At 41.5% G+C, this 17,247-nt stretch overlaps 1 protein-coding gene across 1 annotated transcript in view; it reads left to right on the top strand.

Annotated features, from left to right (window-relative positions):
• BMPER (BMP binding endothelial regulator) overlaps positions 1-17,247 on the top strand; it is a 260,754-nt gene that overhangs the window by 129,526 nt on the left and 113,981 nt on the right. The window contains exon 7 of the mRNA XM_017889844.1: positions 15,793-15,892. Coding sequence (XP_017745333.1) covers positions 15,793-15,892 — 100 coding nt within the window. The remainder of the gene's footprint in view (positions 1-15,792; positions 15,893-17,247) is intronic.

Below are 17,247 nucleotides of genomic sequence, written 5' to 3'. Positions count from 1 at the left end.
TTTTTTTTTTTTTTTTTTTTTTTTTTTTTGAGATGGGGTCTTCTCTGTTGCCCCAGCTGGAGTGCAATGGTACAACCATAGCTCACTATAACCTGGACTCCTGAGTTCAAGTGATCCTCCCACCTCAGCTTCTTGATTAGCTGAGACTACAGGCACTGCCACCATGCTTGTCTAATTTTTTATTTGTTGTAGAGACAGGGTCTCACTATGTTGCCCAGCTAGTATCAAACTCCTGGTCTCAAATGTTCCTTCCACCTTGGCCTCCCAAAGTGCTGGGATTACAAGCCTGAGATGCTGTGCCTCGCCATACATTGATTTTTTTGATGGAGAGATTTGGCTAATCTGAGCTGTTGTGTCTCTGAGGAAGACTGAGGTGAATGTTGGCATGTGTCAGTAAGGAATTCTCATTGTCTTTCACGTTAGGTCAAATCCTTCATGTGGACAAGAGGACAGCCAGGCTGGGAATATGACTATTAGCTGGAGGAATTCTGTGTGCAAAAGTCACAGTTATCTATTCCATCCTTCCTTCTAGACTTCAGATGGATTGTGGTTGCTGCATCCATCAATACTGTTTTTTTAGTTTTTTGTTTTTTTCAGAAAAGGCATTTAAAAATTGGTAATAGTGGCCTACTATATCTGCGGGGTTGCCTCACACGTTAACAGGGAACACCAGCCTATTTGTGGCATTGGTAAAGGAAGCATGTCAGCATGTGCTGTTTTTCACAGTGAGATGAAATGATTATCCCCCAACCCCCAAACAAACCCCTCCTTAGGAAAACAAACACTTGCAAGTTTATTTTATAAAATCTGTGTTGAACTTATATAAATATATTGTGACAGCAACTGTCATACTGCATATATCAAGAAAGTGCTTTGAAACTTTATGCAAATACATGGGTGATATATACACTACTGTACACCCCAAAGACTACCCATGTGTTCTTGGTGCCAAGGAAAACACAAATGTTCTCCTAACTTTTCAGAGGAAAAGTCACCACAGCTCTGTACCTTTCACAGCCCCGTTCTCTTGGCCAGTGAAATATGCTTTGACTGGCTAAACCCAAAGACAGTGGGGTGGGGACGAAGGTGCCAGAGGTTCATTTTTAATTGATAACACTTACAGAGCAAGCACTGTGCTCGACACTTTAAGCACACTGTGGCATATAATTTTCACAACAGCTTTGTGAGGAAAATAGCATTGTTTAAAGATAAAATAACCAAGATTCCAATTAAATAAACTGCCCAAGGTCACTCTTTTATTATTTGATGGAGCTGCCTGGCATTTAAAATTAATTTGACCATATATGTATATAATAGCTAACATTTATTGAGCATTTATTATGTGCCAGGCATTGAATTAAAAGCTTTACCTCCATTGTCCTATTCTTTGCATGAACTCTATGACACTGAATAAATATTGTTTTTCCCAATTTACAAATGAAAAAATTGAAGCTTAGGAGAAGTTAATTAACTTTGGTGCAAAGTAGCAAGGAATAGAACTGGGAATCTGAAGGAGCTCTTAACCCCGGGAGTTTGTTCCCTTAACCATATGTGTTTCCAGCTTTCCTCCTTGATTTAGAACCTGGAACTATTTCCTGGTTTGTATTGAGTTTAAGGCATAGATCTTCTTGTGTCATCAAGAACTAGGTTTTCCATAACATTTTAAAGTCATTATTTTTCCTCAAAGTTTTGATTCATCACCCATTATCTGGAGTATGGTATAAGTTCTGCATGCATGGATATTGTTATTTCTACAAATTAAATGATAGAGAAGATTTGGAGTCTTCAAGAGTATTTTAATACAGACACCTCATATCTAAGTATTAGATGAAAGAAATGTCCTCTTTACACAGATGTGTAGGTTTTTGCCCATACCATTGGGCTACATTAGTAGCTGTGTACCCTTTGGAATTCGGAATGTTTGAGAAGAGAATCCTTTAATATTTTTACCATGAACAATTTTGTTTCAAACACTGCTGCTTTCATTCCCAAGTTTTAAGAATGCTTCTGCTTTTTAAAGTAAAATTCATCAGACCCTCCAAGAAATATTAATGTTGAACACTTTGCTCTAGTGGTTGCCCGTTTCCCTACCATGGCATGTTTTATTAGTGTTGGAGTGAGAACAACCGTTTTCCAGCAGGATTGATTCTAGAGAGTGGGCCACTTTTCATTTCACGGTTAGAGACTGGGAAGATTTGGGAAAGAGGGAACAAGAATTAATCTCAAGGCTACCACAGGCCAAACCAGGTCAAAGGCTCAGTAGATCATACTCTTTGTCCTAGACCACTGGAAACATTTTCCTAAAACAAAAACACCAAATGGTCGTTGTATGTGGAAGTCCACACAATGCATTTTAGGCAAAGTAGCATATTTTCTACCTTAAGAATTTTTGGAAGGGGGATGGAGACCTTTTGTCTTAGAGTTTCATTCACAGAGTCCATAAACACTTATCAGGTAGCCACTTATAACACATACGCATTTAATGTACTATCTAAATATTAAGAGAAATACTTCAACTGAAAGGACAGCATCCATAATCCAGACATGGGAATGTACAGGACATTCTTCACATCAGAAATATGTTCAACCACTCGGAGCTAGCAATGTTCTGATCATGAGTTGATTATGCACATTGAGTTACTTGTTTATATCAGTTCTCTGAACTTGGCAACCACATGTAGTACCAATGGATGAGGCTCTTTATAAATAATATAGACCAACTTAAGAAGTGATTTTCTGGATTTCCTGGTTAAAAAAAAAAAGCTAGGTGTTCAGCCTTCAGTATGTAAGTTTTCATGTAATCTGCCTGTTTTTAAGACATTACCATCAACTTTAAGTTAGGCTGGCAGAATAAAATGATCTTTCTGAACTGCTATGTCCCTGAATTCTGGACATTTGCCCCAAGAATATTCCCCTTCAATACTGGTCTTTGAAGAGAGCCCTAGGCATGTTCTGAGGGACTTGCCCCCTGGCCATTGACCACAGAAGCCCTGACATCTCTTTTAAGTAGATTGGACATTCCTGGATTTATAATCAAAGATGGCATTCCACTTGTCTTCCATTAGATTCACAGGAACCACAGAGATTGTCTTTGGTTTTTAGTGCAACAGTTAGGGTGCTTCTGGCAAGCCCTTAAACTTCTATCCTTCTAGTTACGGTCTTTAAAAAAAAAAGTCCTGAACTGCTGTCTTTTTCTGTATCATCTGAAATAAGGTACTAACTAAGAATGTTCAGGTAGAATTTTCTTCTATCTAACTGGTTTAGACTTGTGTTTCTCCATCCTTCTTGAGAAAGACCTTTGGGGTTAAGCATTTTGTCACAGTTACGGAGCTGCTGTCCACTTAGACTTTACCCATGATCATAAGCCTTCCATCCAGCCATGGCCTCGCTGAGGTGCTGCTCTCTTCTGGCCTCTCAGAGTGTTCCGGCCAAGATTACAAGATTATGCTTCTGAACCTGGCCTAATGTTATTCCAGAAGAACTTTAATGTAATATAACTTATTGGCCAAGCACTTCTTCCCGTCTGGCCAATACATCAATCAATTTGTCAGAGAATATGCCTTGTGGATTTGTGCTATACTGCCAAATGCTGAGCATTGCTGACATTGATCATCTTTTGGTAGGAAGATGGAGAGTCTTCCTAGAAAGTCAGAGTTCATGATAGAGGAAATACCACTTTCCTGAGCTGGAAAAGATTCTATCTTCTGCCATGTCTGTCTGCTATTGTTCCCTCTGTTTGGCATTGCCACCATTTTTCCAAGCACTTTGGTTCTCAGCCTGGCACGGCCACTACTTCCACCAGCTTTGCACATTTCAACTAGTATCCTGGAGGCCTCAGATGACAAAGCAGTGTGGAAGTCTCCACTGAAGTGGCATGGGCCAGCATCACTTTCCTTTTTATGTGCTTTACTCAATTGTAGGACACCTAAATCAGTAGGGTCTATGCTTGAATCTCACAAAGATTTTAGTTAAACAATTCTTTTGTGTTTTTACTTTCACTATTCTTTCTCCTCTAGGACAATACAGGCGTCTGTGTACTGAACTTGGGAGGATGTGAGTGACAGATGCCAAGTTATATTGGTGATAGCATGTTCCTTCTGTCAGGCTCAGTCAGTAGGTAATTCTCTTGTTGTTCATCTCTTCCTCCCTTAGGGTGGATTTTCTCTCAGGAGAAGCCAACAGGTGAACCTCTTCCTTTCACTGGACCTGCCCAAACATGTCAGAACACTAGCTTTGGCTCATGCTGGGACCCCCCCACCACAGCTGGTGCCAACAGACTATACACTTATTTTTCTTTGATCATATTTGGCCTGGATTAGGATCGTCCCGAGAGCTTGCCAAGATTGGGTTTCAGCCTGTCTCAAAACACAAACTTAAAATTGGTTGACAAGACCAATACCTGGGAGCATCATGAGTTTGAATGAATAGTGCCAGAAACTTCTAGTCTCTCTGCACAGTGTTCCTTGATGGAGGCCATGGAGTGTTTATTATAGAACATCATGACATTGTACTTACAACATTTTGGATTTTGTTAAAATTTTAGGAAATTGCCACCTGATACAAATTAGAGAACTGCACATAGCAATGGATACCAAATAGATATTCTGGATTTTTTCATTTAAAGACCACAATGTCTGACATATAGAAACTCAAATATTTATTGAAAGGGTGAGCAAAAAGGATGCCGTGAGTTCAATTGCTATTTAGAAATTAAAATGAAGTTTAAATGTAGTCTTATTTTTCCATAGTATGTTCAGGCATACTAAGGAAAACCTTGAAGGCTTCTAAGTATAATTTTGTCAACACAGTGAGAGAGATTCAGGTATATCTTAATTAAGAGTCATTCATGTCAAGATAACAGATATTTTTCGTACCTCAAGAAACCTCAATAGAGCACAAACATTTTCGAGTTATTTTCGACTTTAACTGACAACCCAACAAGTAGGCGTTTCACTGAAAACCAAACACTTCTGATGTTACCCTGGCTTCACTGTGTGGCTAGGCACGGTGGAAGACAGAAGAAACGTTAATGAACATGGCTTCTGCTCTCTGTGAACTTTCAACCTAGTTTGGGACAAACGATAAACCCATATGAAGCATTGTGGGAACAATAAAACCATATAAACTATTTTAGGTAGCCAGAACTTAAAGGTAAACAGAAAGGTTTAGGAAAACAGTTCGTTGGTGATGTCTTGGGTTTCTGTCTCTGCAGTTCAGTATTTCTAGAAGTCTTGAGCAGTCAAAGGCCTCCCTTCGGTTTCCTCCTTAGTGCCTATCCAATGCTGTTGTGATGTAGACAGCCTGGGGAACATGAAAAATGCCCTTTCTCCTGCATAATGGTGTTATTTCCTTCCTTTTAGGAATGGCTCATAACTCTTAGGAGGTGTGAGTTCTAAATGATTGTTCTTTTCATCTTCCTGGAAGTGGGCCAGGCTGTAGATAAAGCGTTTGATGTGTCAGCAGTAGGCTTGTAACAACTTTGACTACTTCCATGATGATGAAAGGTTGAACTTTGATAAAAATGGCAAGAAAAGGAAAAGGGCTCATTTTCTTCCTTTCACTTTTTTTTGTTTTGTTTTGTTTCTGGTCAGCAGTTGAGAAACATCCTACCAGGGTGGTCTGTGAGGTCTACAGGAATCTGAAATATTAGGAGGTGTTCCCCTGTGGATTTACTTGTTTATTTATTGATCGTTTCACAGAGGGAACACCCAGGCTCAGAGGCATGGCAGGAGCTGGCTGTCAGGGCCCTTATCAGCAGGCCCCGCCTCTCCTCCAGTCTCAGCTCAGTTAGCCCTGGAAGGGGAAAGACCTTGCTGGGGGCAGTTCACTGGGTCCAGCTGTCATTCAGCACCTGCTTCCACACACCATGCAATCCAGGGCTGCAATTCTACTCAGACTCCCAGAACTTTGCCTCTCCTGTCGGTTCCCAGGGCATTTGTTCAGAGATCTGATCTGAGCTTGTAGGGTGGGCTTATCTTCCTGATTCTAAAATAGACAAAGAGGAAAGTAAAATATGTGTGGACACCCAGAACCAGTTGGAATTTGCCTCAAACGATATCGCAGTCTTTCATTAGTGATTTGTGTGTCTGCCTGAGTGGAAAGCTTGAGTTGGCAGAAGGAGAAGAATTTCTAAATTTTCTTTTTCAAAGAAAAAAATATAAAAGAAAACAAACACATGAACAAACAAATAAGGAAACCTGCCCTTCAGCTAAGTGACAGGAAGAGCTAAGATCAAGAACTCCAAGGCGAAGATGAGGCCAATTTTACCTTTAAAAATGAGACTTAAGCAAATACAATAACCAAATCCCCTTTTTAAATGGAATTTAGTGACCGGGCAGTGTGGCTCACATCTGTAATTGTTGTGCTTTAGGAGACTGAGGCAGAAAGCTTGCTTGAGGCTGAGAGTTTGAGGTCACAGTGAACTATGATTGCGCCACTGCACTCCAGCCTGGGTGAGAGAGAGACGTTGTCTCTTAAAAACAAACAAACAAAAAAGGGATTAGTGGAACTATGGTAAAGACATTTCTGTCATGTATTTATTTAATAATCTAATATTTACTTTATGAAATTATGATCTTTGGCTCTACCCCTATATGCAGTTGAAGTTTAATGCCATCTGCATAGCCAGGCTGGACCTGCTCACTCGTGCAACCGTTGAAAGAAGGCATCTAGCTGTGCTATCCACAGGCTGAGGCCTCGCAGTGCCTGCTCTGTAACCCCTCCACAGAGACCAGTTGAGGCATTTTTTTCTGTAAGAATCTTGAGATATAGCGAACATATTTAAATTCTTTGGGAGTCATCTAGCTGACCGTGAGAGGTGAGAGGACATTGATGTCCCTACAGGGCTCTATAGCATGGGCCAGAGGGTGCCTGGCCAAGTCCCACAGCTTAGTGGGACTTAAGAGCAGTGCTTGCTTGGTAACCCCTCCACTGAGACCAGTTGAGGCATTTTTCTGTAAGAATCTTGAAAGACAGCGAACACGGTTAAACTCTTTGGGAGCCATCTAGCTGACCATGAGAGGACACTGATGTCCCTACAGGGCTCTATAGCATGGGATACAGGGTGCCTGGCCAAGTCCCATGGCTTAGTGGGAACTTCATCTTAAAGGGTTGGTGCTGGCCAGCAAGACTGGCATAGCGCCCCTGAAAAGACCTGCTGGCAGCAAGGACAGTTTTCTTACTTCATGAACACCCAAAGTTGCTCCTGAAGCTGTCCATCAGCGCTTATAATTTGCCTATGACAAAAGTAGAGGGCAAATAAGATGAAAACATTGGATTGTCTGGTTTGAATTTCACCTTCTAACTAAGCATGGGTGCAGGAAGAAGAACAAATAGGTGGATGTGAACTTACTCAGATCACAAGCCATATGACCAGGATTTAAATCCAGCTTCTTGGCTATCTTTTCCTTTTGGAAAATATTGGAAACACTAGCTGTTTTGGTAAGGTGTGTTGTAGTCACATTAGGCCTGAAATATGATATATGAGACTACACAGAGAAATTAAATGTCATTTATTTAATAATAATTAGGGTAGGCAGAATAATGCATCCCCTGGCCCCAAGGTGTCCATGTCCTAATCTCCAAAACCTGTGAAGGTGACCTTACATGGCACAAGGGACTTTGCAGATGGGATTAAGTTAAGGACCTTGTGATGGAGAGGTGACCCTGGATTCTTTGGGTGGGCTGCCCACTTACAATAGTCCTTCTAAAAGGGAAGCAGGAGGGTCAGAGTCGGAGAAGATGTGATGACGAGCAGAGAGTGCAGTCAGAGGGAGGTCTGAAGGTGCTTCACTTATGGCTTTGAAGATGGAGGAGGGGGCCATCAGCCATGGAAGGCAGGCTGCCTCTGGAAGCTGGAGAAGGCAAGGAAACAGATTCTTCTCTAGAGTCTCCAGAAGGAATGCAAACTGCTGACACCTGGATTTTAGCCCCATGAAACTGATTCCAGACTTCTGACTGTAAGAAAATAAGTGTGTGTTGTTTTAAGCCACTCCATTTGTAATTTGTTATAGCAGCAATAGAAAACTTAAGAAAATAATATAAACAATAATAACAGTAATGCAATTAGACTTAGAAACATTAATTGGTGTGCAAAATAAAAGGAATTTGTTTCAGGCTTGATTCTCAAGACAGGGCGTTAGTTCATAGTTCTCTTAATAGGTCGTGAAGTACAAAAGGGTTTTTGTTTTTCTCAGCCCTGTGGACCCCTTCTCAGGGGTCTTTGTTTGCTATTTTTTATGGGACAAAATAAGTGTCCTCGTCGAGCTTTGCTGACATGTTCTTGAATAACTATGTGTAGAATCAGAGTTGAGTTTTATTTCATCACTTGGATACCAAAACTCATATGAAGCCATATGTCCCGGTTTTGGGGGTCAGAAAACTTCCAAGATCCTCACAGATTTTTATGATAAAACCCGCATTGGTTTCAGCACAGACTCCTTGGAGAAGCACAATTCTACCCTGTCAGCTCTGATCACAGCTCTGTCTCCACCCACACTGTTTCCCGCTGACCTCTTCCTTCACAAGCCTGAAGAAAAGTGGCTTCCAGCCACCAGGGAAGTGAATTGAGGCCTCTTCTTCTCTCACTGAGAACTGCTCCACTTGAAAAATGGGCTTCATCCTTCAGAACACTTGTCTTGAGCACATGTTAGAAGCTATGATGTGTGCTAGCTGCTGGGGGAATGAATAAGATAAATAAGCTTTAAGTCTTACTTACTGGAAGTTCATGCCAGTGAAGCATTTGGCAAAGCACAGTGCCTTGGACAGAGGCACTGAATTCATCCAGGAAAGTTACTAAAAATGCACGTTCCTGGACTGTGGTTTGTGGAATCATTGGCCTAGTACTCTAGTTCTCAACTGGAGGTGACTTTGTTTCCCAGGGGACATTTAGCAATGTCTGGAGACATGTTTGCTTGTCACAATCAGAGGATGAAGGGTGCCACTGCCATCTAGCAGGCAGAGGCCAGGGATGCTGCTGTACATCCTACAATGCATAGAACAGCCTCTGAAGCAAAGAATCACCTGACCCTAAATGTCAGGAGTATGATGATTGAGGAACTCTAATCTAGTGGGTAAGACACACACACACACACACACACACACACACAGAATTATACCACTGTGGTATATACATACCCAGATGTATTCCACTATAGTATATGTATATGTATATGTATATGTATATGTATATGTATATGTGTGTGTATCTATATAAACACCTCTGTTAATGTATTTAAAGTATTATATGCTCTGGGGCAGTAAGTGCACTGCCTTCTAGCTTTGTCTGAGAAATTTAGGGTGGGCTGAAAGCTGAGTTCCCACACTTGGCAGCTCATCAGGGCCACATCTTGTATCAGTCAAGGTCCCATCAGGAGGCATAAACCATACCAGTTATTTGGAAATAGAGGATTAAATATAAAGAACTATTCACTAGGTAACCGAATGACAAAAAGATAATTCTAAGTTACCATGGAGATACCACCTACTAGATGAAACCACCACCTCTAGGGTTGGGGAACAATGGAATGAGAGTAGAATTGTTAAAACTTAGAGGAGGGGCTATGTGGAGCTGAGATTCAGACTTCTGAGGAGGGGTGCCAGCTGGCTGGAGTAGGATGTTGAGATGAAGCTGGTTTTCCTTGCATGAAATGTTGGAAAATCTCTCAACTGGGATCAGTTGCTGATGTGGGAAGGAAGTGCTGCTGCCCTGGCGAAGCAGCATTAATGGGACAAGAGGCCAAGGGAAACAAACAGAAGGAACCAGTCCCTTGTCTGGTGCCCCTGTAGGCAGAGCCTATCTTGGACTAAGCTAGCAAAGCAGAAATGTGGCATGCAGAGCCTCAGCTTCAGCACCAGAAAGCAGAGCGTGAATGAGGATGTGTGGGTTTGGAGTCCGGAGACGATAGCTTAGTGACTGAGACATAGTTGCAGCTTTAATAGAATACAGGTGCCTGGGTTCTGCATCAGAATCTTGGACACAAAGCCCTCAATAGATATATATTTTTTTTTTGCAAGAGTTCTCTGGGTGATTCCGACCCACTGCCTAGATTGAGCACCCTGAATAGAATGAGGAGCCTCTAAAGGGTTTAAAGCATGGAAATGGCCCATTATTATTTGTAGATTCAAAAGCAAATTCTTTCAACTGAGTGGAGGAGGCGAGTAAAGGGCCTGTGTTGGTGGATTATAAATTAGCTATGGGGATGGTGAACACTTTATCTTCTTCCTAAAGGAAGAAGATAAACTCCCAAACTTACAGATTTCCATATTAGGGGCATCTTGTTTAAGATGTAAAGAGGGAGAGAAGGAAAGAAGGGAGGTGGAAGGAGAAGACAACATGAAAGGAAAAAGCCCTGGAGGCAAAAGGCAGATGCATAATGTGGATTTTATCTAAGTAAATAACAAAAATGTGGACAATGTATTTTATCTAAGCCATTTTGATAAAAAGCAGACATAAAGCTACAACCAGGGAAGACATCTACCAGGGAAGACACAAGAGATGTCTAGAAGGAGAGAAAGTTCTGGCCATCACTTTGATTATACTTCACACTCCAGCTGACAAATTGTGCTGTGGTCTTTGGAAGGAAAGGTCCTATTAGGTGGAAATAACTCAACTTGGATGTTAGAACAAAATTTACATTTCAACCCTGCCACTTACTTGTTGGGTGGCAGATTTTCTGAGCAATTTCCTTAAGGCTTAGAGACTCATTCTCTACTGTAGGGGTGACAATAGCTTGCCCACAGGGTCTTCTGGAGACTTACGTAAAATGATAAAAGTACCTAAGCATAGTACCTGGCACAACCCAGGCTTGTCACTCACTACCTATTGGAGGTGTCGTCTCTCCCCTTGTCTACTCTGCTATTGTCCCCTCAGTCTGCCACCTCATCTGCTGTCCCTTTTCTGCTTTGATTTGTAGATTAGACTCTTCTTTGTAGACCAAGAACAGGGAAAACCAAATCCAAAAATCTTTACTCCTGGAAGTTAAGTGTCATGCTCTGGAAACTTAGCATGATATAGTTCTAGGCCAAAGTAAGGCATGGCTAAGGACGTTCATGTTTTTTGGTGAAGTTTTTTGACCAAATATGTATTTCAGAGTGGTTGCTTTGCTCACATACCAGCTTTTCACCACTGACTGATATGATGTAAGATTATGGACCACACTTAAATCCTTTGCACTCAAGATATATTTCTCTCCTACACCGCCCCCGCCAGCTTTCCTCTCTTTTCTTCCCACTTCCATCTCAGAAGCAACTCTAGAGAAAAAACAGAGAACTCTGTTTTTTTCTTTTTTTTCCCCCCAAAGAATTGGGCATAGGAAAAATTGCTCTAGAATGTAGAAGAGTGTAGCTCATTCATTGTAATGGGTTAGCACTGCACTACTCTGCTCCCAGCCTGTCATTAGGGAGCCAGGCTCTGCTCCTGGTTGGGAGATGAGTGCCACATCACACGCTACAAGATGGTTTTCAGCCCCCAAGTCTCACTGGGTACTCAGCTGTTGGAGAAGCATCCTGCATGCACATTGCTGTTGTTTTATCATCTTGAACTCATCATGATCTTCAGGAAGATAGGTTTTTATTATATAACAAAACTGCTGCTCTAGGGTAAACTTTTACACAAAGCAATTGTATTCTTAATGGAACCATCTAAAACAAAAATAAAGGGGCAGAAAATAGGCTTGGCATAGGTTTCAGATCTTTCTTTAAAAAAAAATCGCTAATTTTTGAGAGAAGCACTTGGATATGCAATTTGAACAAATGACCATCTCTAAAGAACAAGCTTATCTTTCTAAGGAAAGGCAGATGATGAAAATTATAACACGCAAGTACAATGAAAGTTCCTAGCATTTCTTTTCTTGCTGACCAGATAAGAATATAGTCATTTGTCCTTATGTATTTTAACCACTTAGGAATTTTCAAATATTTAACAAAATACGTGAGACATAGTTTTTAGTTATGCTTATAGGTATCCTACCAGCTTTACATGCTGAAGTTGAATGTTGCTTTTTGATGTATTAACACCAATAAACAGTTAGTACCTAAAATGTACAAAACACAGGGCTAGAATGTGTAAAACCCAATAAAACACAATGGTAAGTGGATGAGACAGCCCAGAACTATGCGTGGGCTTAGTTGTCATCAGCATCCTGTAATTAAAATGGTCTGAAATACTCATTCAGATTCTAGAGTTCATTCTATGTGGTAGCTCTGCCTTTCATTCACTAATTTTTTTATTGAGATTTTGTTTCCTTGAGCTCATTGCTCTTCTGAAGGACAGTAGGCACAGAGGACTGGCCCCTACCCTCAAGACAGTTTAGCTTGGAAGTAAAGTCAATGTCTCCTTGCAGGATGTGCCAAAAATTATGTATGTGCGTGCCCCAAATATAGGGGTATAGATGAGAACAGAGGTATGGAGAGATGGAGGAGGTTACTGGGAACTGAAGGTTCTAGAAGACTTCACAGGTGAGAAGAGGCTTGAAATTAACCTTGAATGAAGCAGGATTTTGATAGGGGTTAATGATGGTGGTGGGGTTGTGACAGAGGGAAAGAGATATATTTAACAAAGATGGAAACCGTAATTTATGTTTGGGGGCCATAATGAAACTCTCTGTTTATGCTGGAATTGGGAGAAAAGAAGATTGGAGAAGAGAATATGGAATGTTTTGACAAAGTAGGCTAATGCGATAATAAAGAACTGAAGCATCTGAAAAATGTAACAAAATTTATTTCTTGCTTATTTCACAGTTCATTGCAGGGATCTGGTGGGTAGACTTCCATGTGATAACCCAGGGAACCAGACTCTTCCAATTTTGTGTAAAGTGTGTGATGCCTTCTGCATTTAGCTGGCCATCTGTCTAGTAGAGAGAAAGAGTGAGAGCATGGAGGATTGATGTAGACCTATAAGCGTTTTATATTATTTCCATCCATCTCCCATTGGCTAGCGTTCAGTCATATGGGCACACCTCACTGCAAGAGAGTCTGGGAAATGTAGTATAGCTATGTCAAGAGAAAAGGGTAACCAATTTTGGTGAACACACTGTCTCTATTATATTGGCTTTTAGCTCGAGTGGGTTGAACTTTATCCTGGACGAAGTGGTAGGTCATCCTTAACCTTAGCAGGGGTGGGGCATGCTCATGGGCCATATGCACTCCTTAAAGAGGATGATTTTTGTGTTATATTCACTGCTGTATCCCCAGAATATGATAGGCCTTAAACAAATGTTTGATAAAATAATGGAGTGATGGACAGATGCTGGAAAGAAGGCTTGGTTACGTTGAACCTTCCCGGATGGATTAGTGAAAGAGAGTTGAGGCAAGGAAGCCAATCAGAAAGCTACTGTGATCATCTGATAGTACATTTACAGCTGGAATTTGTTCAGTTTTAGAAACAGAAATGTTTACTTCTGCCATTTTACTCTCTTAGCCTACAGCATAGCCACAGATTATAGTTTAATCAGAGTCCCTACTGAGTTGAAATCTTAGAAGCAGGTTGTGAGCTGCAACTGTGTTCCTAGGAAGGGCCTGGACTTTCTTTGGAGGCATTAATTGGAATGCAGCCTCTGGACTTGGGCTTTGCCACAATACTGCAACCCAAACAAAATAAAACTTGACTAAACCAGCAAACCCAGATTGGAGTTCAAGTTACTTTAACGGACTCTTGGGAAGCACAGACTGCAGTTGTATTATGTATGCAAAATTTGCTCTTTGACCTTATTGTAAGGAAAGTTACTTCAGTACACATAATTTTTTGCCAGCTTTCCAAAGCATTGGATGAGTTACTCTTTTGCAATTGTGCAATATTTTTTAAATTTCAATTTTCAAATATGCTTGAAAAATAGATGCTGATCCAACAAGAACAGAGAATATGAATGAAACGAATGTGTTCTCTGTGCACCTACAAGAAGTCAATACATAGGCAACCTTGTATGGCCCGACGCTTCAGGATTTTAGGAAGTTGCCTGCAGATGAATTTCTTTGAAATTAAAAGCTAAGGGCAGCATCTTGGGTGCTTCCTCTAGATTCAACTTTTGTGCTTCATGTCTAAGCTGGGGCTGACCCCAGGGCCTGGCCACGATTCAGGTTACACGCGCCCCTGAAGTCTGATGAAAGGCCTCTAACTTTAATATTATGCAGAGTTGAGTGAGGAATCTCAGAGCAGCCTGGGATTCTCGGGAGATTTTTAGTGATTCTTGTTGATTTGGAAATAATGTAAAACAACAGAAGAGCTTTTGTGGTATTTTGCATGTTCTCTATTGGTTTGGGGGAAGAATCCAACATTAAAGAGGCGTAAAAAATAACAAATATTTTAAAAGACATATAACATGCCCTCCCCTTTTCAGCCATCCCCACCAAAAAAATAAACTGTCGTAATAAAAATGGCGAGAGCAGGAAGGGAAAACAGAAACAACAGGCGGCCGCAGTGTGCTGGGATGGGAACAGACAGGCCCCTAGTGGCTGAGGCTGATTCTTCTATGGCCAGAAAGGAGTGGGGAAGGTGTGAGGAAATGCATCAAATGGAATCTTTCCCTTGCGGGGTCCACGGCTCTTTGAGCTGTGAGTTTCTCATTTCCTGAGGCCTCTTGAGATATAAATTATGTGCTTAAGACAAGGAACCTGCAGGTACTAGTTTGGTTTCTAGCTCAAATCGCAGAGAAGTCAATTCATTGAAATTCCACTTGCTGAGTAATCTGTTTAACAAATTCACTGATTTTCTTAAAAGAAAAGAAAGCCTCAATTATTTTAAATTTTCATAGCAATTTCTATTGCAAGGGATAGTTTTCACATCAGCTTTGCCAGTTTGTTGGATGTAAATCAGCTGAAAAACCTTATTTCGGCCCCAGCTTTCTGAATATGAAGTTACAACTTAACTGGGGCTGGGGAAGCAGGCGCCTCTGGTGAGGGATAGGAGGGGAAGTTGACAGACTGTATGCTTAGGCAGGGAAGAGGGGATGCTGAGGTTAAACCAGGGGGGCAGTGGAGGTTGGAGGTATGGAGTGCTGGAGAACAGAAAGGGTCAAGAATGAGAATGAGGGAGCAGGGAAAATATTCAGAGACTCCAAAACTTCTCCAAATAGGTTTCTGAGACTCTGCCAGTTCTTCTCATATCAATCTTCATAATCTTAATTAGTGGAAACAGATTTGGATACCTTGGTGAATTCAGTGAAATAGTTCTTCTGAATATGGGCTTTTGGTATATCCATTTTCAGCAGGTTGGCCACTTCATCTACCTGGAACCTCCTTGAGCCATTTTAGCAGCACCTTCCAGCTGTGGCAGACACCGAAGCCTTCCTGGAGGAAGATGTCTGCAGAACCTATAGAAAGATGGGTGTCTGGAAGATAGGAGGAAAAGTCTCAAAACACCCAAGGGTTCCTTTGCTTGCTTGGCAGGGTGGAACGAGAAGGCCGTGGCCTATTAGCATGGTCCACTCATCCTGGTGTGCATGAAACTTTCCTGGTTTTAGTACTCAAAGTTTCCAATCCCAAGCAAACAGAGACAGTTTGGTCTCCTATACCTACTGTAAAGGTGGTTTTGAGATGGAAAAAGGTAAAGAAAGTGGTGGTGGGTGAGAGGAGGTGATGCTGGAATCACCTCCTCAAAGGCAGTCTTTTTGCAGCTGCAGTTTGTATGGCCTACAGGGAAGATCAAAGGACACTTGGAGAAAATTACATGGGCCTGAGCAGTCGGCCCAGGGACCTAATACTAGGGAAGAGCCTTAGGTTTGTTCTAGATATCTTGGTTGTACCATCTACATGCACTTACTTTTCTAAATATGCTTTTTTTTCTCTCTCTTTTCTTAGGGAGGCAGGACACAATGTGTGAGAGAAGTCTGTCCCATTCTCTCCTGTCCCCAGCACCTTAGTCACATACCCCCAGGACAGTGCTGCCCCAAATGTTTGGGTGAGTTACTATTTTCAGGTCAAAGAACAATGTAATTTCTTCTCAAAGTTTCTGCTGGGAGTGTTTATCCACGTTATTTTGAGGTTCTCCAGTTGTCCTATTTCATGGCTTGTTAGAGACAACTACCTCTTCTAATTACAGAAGTGGAAAGTGTGTACAGGATTTGCTTCTTAACTGAGGCCTCCAGGGAGGCTTCTCTCTTGTCTTCACTTGTATGTGTAACTGGGTACACCAGATGACCTGGGATAATTCTCCCTTCTGGTGAGAAAGTATTGAAGAAACTATCTTTAATAGGGCATATGCCTATTAACAGGAGCATATTTTAAAGGTATTTGAAGTAAACCCATGGAGGAATATAGACTAGTGTTACTTTCAGAGTAAAAACCATGCAGGAAGAAACACAGGCAAGAAAATGAGAGTTTTGGAAGGAAATAGTGAATAATAGCCAACAGAAAGACAGTATGATCGCTTTCTTTTTGAGCATTTAATAGGTGCTAGGCACCATGCTAGGCACTTTATATATTGTTTTTTCTCATTTGATCTTCTCAAGAAGCTGTGAAATGTAGGTACTAAGTATATAATTCCTATGTGTAATGCAGGTGCCATTATTTGTTTTATTATACTGAAAAGGAATTAGATTCCTAGATGGCAGTCCAGCCAGTAGGTTGTGGATTTGATATCCGACCACAGATATGTGTGATTCCTGAGCCCAGCTCTAACCTGCTGCAGCTCACCTTCCCTGGTGACACAGGAGGGCTGCATGCACGTTGCCAGCTGAAAGGGGACAACTTACGATGGGTATTTTCTAGAGCATGAGTTTCTTTGGCTTTTGCTTATATGCTACCTTCTTCTTCTTTTTTTTTTTTTTTTTTTGAGACAGAGTCTTGCTCTGTTGCCAGGCTGGGTGCAATGGTGTGATCTTGGCTGACTGCAACCTCTGTCTCCTGGGTTCAAGCGATTCTTGTACCTCCCAAATAGCTGGGTCTACAGACACACGCCACCACACCCAGCTAATTTTTGTATTTTTAGTAGAGACAGGGTTTCATCATGTTGGCCTGGATAGTCTCAATCTCCTGACCTTGTGATCCACCCACCTCGGCCTCCCAGAGTGCTGGAATTACAGGCGTGAGCTACCGTGCCCAACCTATACTACTTCTTAATGATTCCTGGGCCCTTAAGCTGGTTGAGGTCAGACTATCAAGTTTCAAATAAATATGGTGGCTTGAGCCACCATATAAATACAATAGAAACTCCATCAACCTCGTTAGAATCTCCAGGGATCCTTGAGGGGCTAATATTTTCCCTAATCGCCTCTGGCTTGGTGTTTCTGCTCCTGCTGTTTCTCTTGATTTTCC

This window comes from Rhinopithecus bieti, unplaced genomic scaffold (assembly GCF_001698545.2).
Source record: "Rhinopithecus bieti isolate Rb0 unplaced genomic scaffold, ASM169854v2 scaffold_19617, whole genome shotgun sequence".
NCBI lineage: Eukaryota > Metazoa > Chordata > Mammalia > Primates > Cercopithecidae > Rhinopithecus > Rhinopithecus bieti.
Note: the sequence above shows the minus strand (reverse complement) of the source record. Positions and strands in the feature narration are given on the sequence as shown.